Below are 5,482 nucleotides of genomic sequence, written 5' to 3'. Positions count from 1 at the left end.
GCAAACGACTCGATGGCACATTAACAACAACAACAATTTTTTTCTAATTGGTTCACTCCTTTTTCTTACTGATTTGTAAGAGTTTTTCCATATATTCTAAGGACTGATTTAGTGACCAAGGTATTGGGAGTAGGGGTGTCGGAGATAATGAGATTGGCACAGGCTAGAGCAGGGTTTAGGACTGCTGTACATAGGGTCGCTATGAGTAGCAAATGACAGCAATAACTTTTAGTCTGGTATACACGATCCAAATCTTTTTCTTAGTTTGTTGGCTTTCTTTTCGTTTTGTTCATAGTGCATTTCATCACCAGGAATGTATTTTCTACAATGAACACTAATATTTTGATTTTTTAAAAAAGTTAAGATTTCTTTTACCAACTCTAGAAAACTGAGGGTGTCTGGCTTAGTGGGTAGGGAGTGCACTGCTAACCCAAAGGCATCACTCTGGCAGTTTGAGTATATCAGGGGCTCCAAGGCAGAAAGGTAGGCAATCTCTTCCTGTCTAATTTTAGTGTCTGAAAACTCACTGAAGAGTCACATATGAGCTGGTTCCAAATTGACAGCAATCAGAGAGAGAGAACAAAACTAAATAGTATTACTCATCTCTGGTGAGGTTATGTGCTATGTAAATGTGAGGATATGGGAAAACAGAAGATCTACAACAAAGCAACCTGAATGTAGCTCCTCCTGATCCAAAATGGAGCAGAAATAATAATCTGTGGGCAGTAACAGTACTGACAATTTCATCTCACTCACCTACAGATTTATCTGCCATGCCTACATCTCTAGACGTCCAGCGACAAAATCCACAGGCCAGATAATAGGCTTTCTTCATTGTTGTCTTGGCGGGGTCATCTGGGAGCTGTGTGGAAATGCTTGTTGCTCGAGTGGAGAGGGTGTGCATGCACCCAGGACAGTCAAAACAGTTGGCACATCTGTAATATGTCAAATAAAACCATTCATTCAACACATATTTACCAGACACAGTTTTACATGGTGGAGCACTCGTGGTGCAGTGGATGAAGTGTTGGGCTGCTAACCAAGAGGGTGGCAGTTCAAATCTACCAGGTGCTCTACAGGATAAAGATGAGGCAGTCTGTTTTCATAAAGATTTACAACTTTGCAAAGCCTATGAGACAAGTTCAACTGTGCTTGGCAAGTTCGCTAGGAGTTGGAATCAACTTGGTGGCCGGGGTTTTGATTCTGCACGTTAGAATTCAAGGAATATTAAACAATGACAGAGAACTGGCTGTCAAACAAAAATGTAATTTCAGAAAGTAAACCCAAGGGCTTCTTACCAACTTTATGTCAACAATTATTTAATTTTTTAATTAATTATTTAAATCTCAGAAAGTATTCAATGTTTATTACTTTTAAAAATGCCATCATCACCAGAACTCTAGAATAATGAAAGCCTGACCCAATCTTATTGGGCAGAGGAAATCAGGGTAAACAGTCTGGATTTTACTATTCTGGGCTTATTTTAGGGGGTTCTGGTGGTGCTGTCTGTAGTGAGATGTGCTGCTACTCCAAAGGCTGTGCATCTGCTGTGGTTCGAATCCACTAGCAGCTCCAAAGGAGAAAGATGGGCGGTTTCTTCCCCTAATAGTCATAGCTTGAAAAACCCAGTGGAGGGTTACTGTGAGGCAGAACTTCTTTTTATATCTACCTATCTATAACTTATTTTATGCTTATGTAGAACAAGGATTTCGGAAGAACTTGAGAGACAGTCGACCAAGCACATGATAGAAAACTGAGAGGCAACAATAAAATAAGCTGTGAAACTGGGTTTGGAAAATAACTGCCCGTTTGCTGTGCCAGAGAACTGAAAGTGATACCAGACAATGCTTTTTCAAACAGGAATGGGTGAGTGGTGATACATTTTAGGGCTTTCTGTTCTTTCCTCAGACACTGCTCTCCTTAGTGCTCAGTCAACACTTGACCTTCAGCAATGCTTCCTCTGTGTCCCACTGTTTTTAACTCTCCCATAAAAATGTCACCTCTAGTCCTGTCTTTGCTTTAAAGTTTTGCCCCATAATTCTAATAATCTGTATTTTGTCATCTGGATGGTCTCATTTACTAAATGACAATAATGGTACACCCCAAATAGGAATACTCTCTGAGAAGTAAATGATAAAATTAATGTGTGGAAGACTGCATGACTCATCAGGACATATTTCTTGTAGGAAAGGCGTAGCTCACATCCATAGACAGGCAGTATGACTGATAGCAAAAGGACTTTCACAGCAAGCTCAAAGCCAAACATCCTGCAGCAGCTGTGAGCACATCTAATACAGATATCTTGGTTTCTAATGCCCTTCTCTGGAGAAACGTCTCACTCTAGGATTGAAGCAGTAGATATACAAAGTTATCCTAGAACATACTGCAGCATCAGACTGTAAGGAATTGCACAAACACACCAAAACTTCCACACTTAGAATGATCGAGCATGTCACAGGGAAACAGGAGGTGACTAAGACTGTTTACGACCAAAGTGAACAATTTGAGAAAAAACCAAAATCAGTAACAAAAAAACCCCCAATACTGGATTAGAGCTCATTCTGATGGAAATTAATGAGTCAGTTTAAAATAAATGAATAAGAGTATAGATAAATATTTAATGCAAAAGAATTGCAAATAATTTATACAGGTGTTGGTCCTCAAGCAGTTGGTATAAAGCCCTGCTTCTTTAAGTGTGAGGAAGATAACTACAAAGACTGCAGTACAGGAAGAAAGGAAAACACACTAACTTTATAGGAGAGAAACCTGACAAACACAAGTTCAAGCCAGGCAATCAACAGTGATGTCATATTGATCATGTACAGATAAACCTTCTAAGATGTGAAGAGAAATGGCAACTTACCGTGTCTTCTTATGAGAGAAAAAAAAGGCAAACCCTGTTTAAATATTCCAGATCTACAAAATATCTGACCAGTTATCCTCAAAACTGTTAAGATGACCAAAACCAAGGAAAGTCTGAGAAACTACCTTGGCCCACAAGTGTTCAACAAGACATAGCTACTAAGTGAGGTGTATGGTCCTCGGCAGGATCTTCCAACAGAAAAAAGACCATTAGGAAAAACTAAGGAAATGTGGATAAAACATAGTTTAGTTAATAATAACAACGCAGTAATATTGGCTTATTAATTGTGACAAGCATGCTAACAACAAGAGAAAAGAGGTGAGGTACACAGAAACTCTTGATGCCATCTTTACAATTAATTCTGAAAGCAAAAATTGTTCTAAAATTTTAAAAATTATTTTAGCAGAATCAAAGGACATTATATATTTGGCAAAAAGTATGAAAACTGTTGGTTAAAAGAGAATTAATTCCATAGATTTTCTTACAAGGTATTTTAAAAAAGGGGTGGGGAAGAAAGATAAAAAGTGGATCCTAGTATTCTCTTGGTAACAGCAGCCAGGAAATCAGGAGATGAATTGCATTGGGAAAGTCAGCTGTGAGGGACCTCTCAAGAGTACTGAAGTGCAATGTAAGGCTGGAGATTAAGGTGCGCCTGACCCAGGCTATAGTCTTTGCAATTACGTGCTATGCACTGGAGAGTTGGACAGTGAATAGGGATGAGAGAGAATTGATGCCTTTGAGCTGTGGTGCTGGAGAAGAGAGTTGAATATACCATGGACTGCTAGGAGAACAAACAGGTTTGTCCTGGAGAGGGTCAAGCCAGAATGTTCTCTGAAGTCAAGGATTCTGAAGCTTCGTCTGATATACTTTGGGCAGGTTGCAAGGAGGAACTGATCCTTGGAGAGGGACATCATGTTTGGGAGAGTGGAGGAGTGGTAAAGGAGAGGAAGACCCTCGATGAGATGGATCGATTCTGTGAGTGGAGTGGTGGGAATGAATGTGTTTGAGACAGCGAGGTTGGTACAGGATAGAATGGTGTTTAGGGCTCTTGTACATAGGGTCCCCGTTGAGTCGCAAACGACTTGATGGCACATAACAATAACAACAACAGCCTTACCTATTCTTTTTCAGTTTGGCTTCAGCCGATGGCATATTTTCTAAGCAACTGGGACAATAATGGGAATCCACCTAGGAGAAAAGAAGAAATTAAAAAAAAAAAAAACACACCACACTAAGAGGAAGACAAATTCAATTTGGTATGCTTGCATATCTAGACCAAGTAATAAATTTTATACATATATATGTTGTTGTACGTACCACTGGGTTGAACCAGCTGACCCTCTGGAAGTAAATGGCACAGGAGATCGCCTGTCTTTCTCCCAGGGAGCAGCTGGTGGACTAGACCACAGGCCTTTTGGTAGGCAGCGCAGAGACTTACCATCAAGCCACTAGAACTCCTATACACTCACACTAAATTTTACATACACATGCATCAATAACTAAAAACAACTACAAGCTCAAAACTCATTGCCACTGAGTCAGAACTGACTCATAATTGACCTGCCATTGGGGTTTCAGAGACTATAAACTGCCTGTGACGCTGCTGGTGGACCTGAACCACCAGAGAGACTTGGTCTTTTAGCAGAAACACAATTTCCCACAAACTACACCACCACAAGAACAAGTGAGAAATCACTAGAGGAAACTGGAATGTTCTCACTCTTCTTTTAATCCTTTGTTATATATTTATAAAATTTTTATCAAGGTATGAGCTAAAATTTACAGAAGAGATTCCACTCAAGTACTGATATATACTCTGGTTTTGACATTAATTATAACCTGTTGCATCATCATTCTTCCCACTCTGTGATTCCTGTCTCAGTCATCCTTCCATCATCTTTCCCTCTACTTTGTGACAAGTGTTGCCCTTGTGATCCTGGTTGGTGAGTGTTTTAAGCACTCAGTATCTCACAAGTGTTACTGTTCGCCTTATAAGTTTGACTACTGTTTGGCTGCCAAGTTGTGCCACAAAGGTGAGTTCAGTTCCAGGCTCAAAGGGCCAGGTTCAGGGGACTATCTGCCTCCCTCAGGTAGGTAAGGTTGGTTGTTATTTTGATTTTTCTCCTAAATTTCATTTCCCACTCTATTCAGGACACTCTACTGTGTTCCTTTTCAGAGGAACTAGCTGTGGTAGCCAGGAACCATCTAGTTCTAGTCTCAAAGTCGCAGAAGATGAAGATCGTGAGGCCCATTAAGGTTATGGACTAATTGTTTCCATGCTTCTCTGATTTTCTTCACTCTTTGTTGCTCCAGTCACGGGGGAGAGCAGTGGTTGCATTTTAGATGACCACCTGCAAGTTTTTATGTCCCCAGGAGCTTCTTACCAATACGGAATGTGAACTCTGTCCCTGCAGACAATGTCATGTCAGTTGTCTTTGATGTTTTCTGAGAGTATTCAATCTATATGCAGAATAGATCATTCGGGAGGCTGGGCTTTATGAGGAGTGTGGCATCAGGATTGGAGGAAGACTCATCAAAGGTTAGCCTGCCTTGTGCAAATGACACAAACTTGCTTGCTGAAACTGAAGAGGACCTGAAGCACTTGCTATAGAAGGTGAA

General features: G+C 40.4%; 1 protein-coding gene across 2 annotated transcripts in view; it reads right to left on the bottom strand.

Annotated features, from left to right (window-relative positions):
- The window catches only part of DCTN4 (dynactin 4 (p62)), a 49,852-nt gene that overhangs the window by 38,653 nt on the left and 5,717 nt on the right, over positions 1–5,482 (bottom strand). For both annotated transcript variants that reach the window (XM_006893685.1, XM_006893686.1), the window contains exons 2-3: positions 3,981–4,051; positions 757–935 (exon numbers count right to left, since the gene is read on the bottom strand). In XM_006893685.1, the coding sequence (XP_006893747.1) occupies positions 757–935; positions 3,981–4,051 (250 nt within the window). The remainder of the gene's footprint in view (positions 1–756; positions 936–3,980; positions 4,052–5,482) is intronic.

Source organism: Elephantulus edwardii, unplaced genomic scaffold (assembly GCF_000299155.1).
Source record: "Elephantulus edwardii isolate Elephantulus edwardi_28Jun2011 unplaced genomic scaffold, EleEdw1.0 scaffold00130, whole genome shotgun sequence".
NCBI lineage: Eukaryota > Metazoa > Chordata > Mammalia > Macroscelidea > Macroscelididae > Elephantulus > Elephantulus edwardii.
The sequence above is the reverse complement of the archived record's forward strand: the minus strand, read 5'-3'. Positions and strand labels throughout refer to the sequence as shown.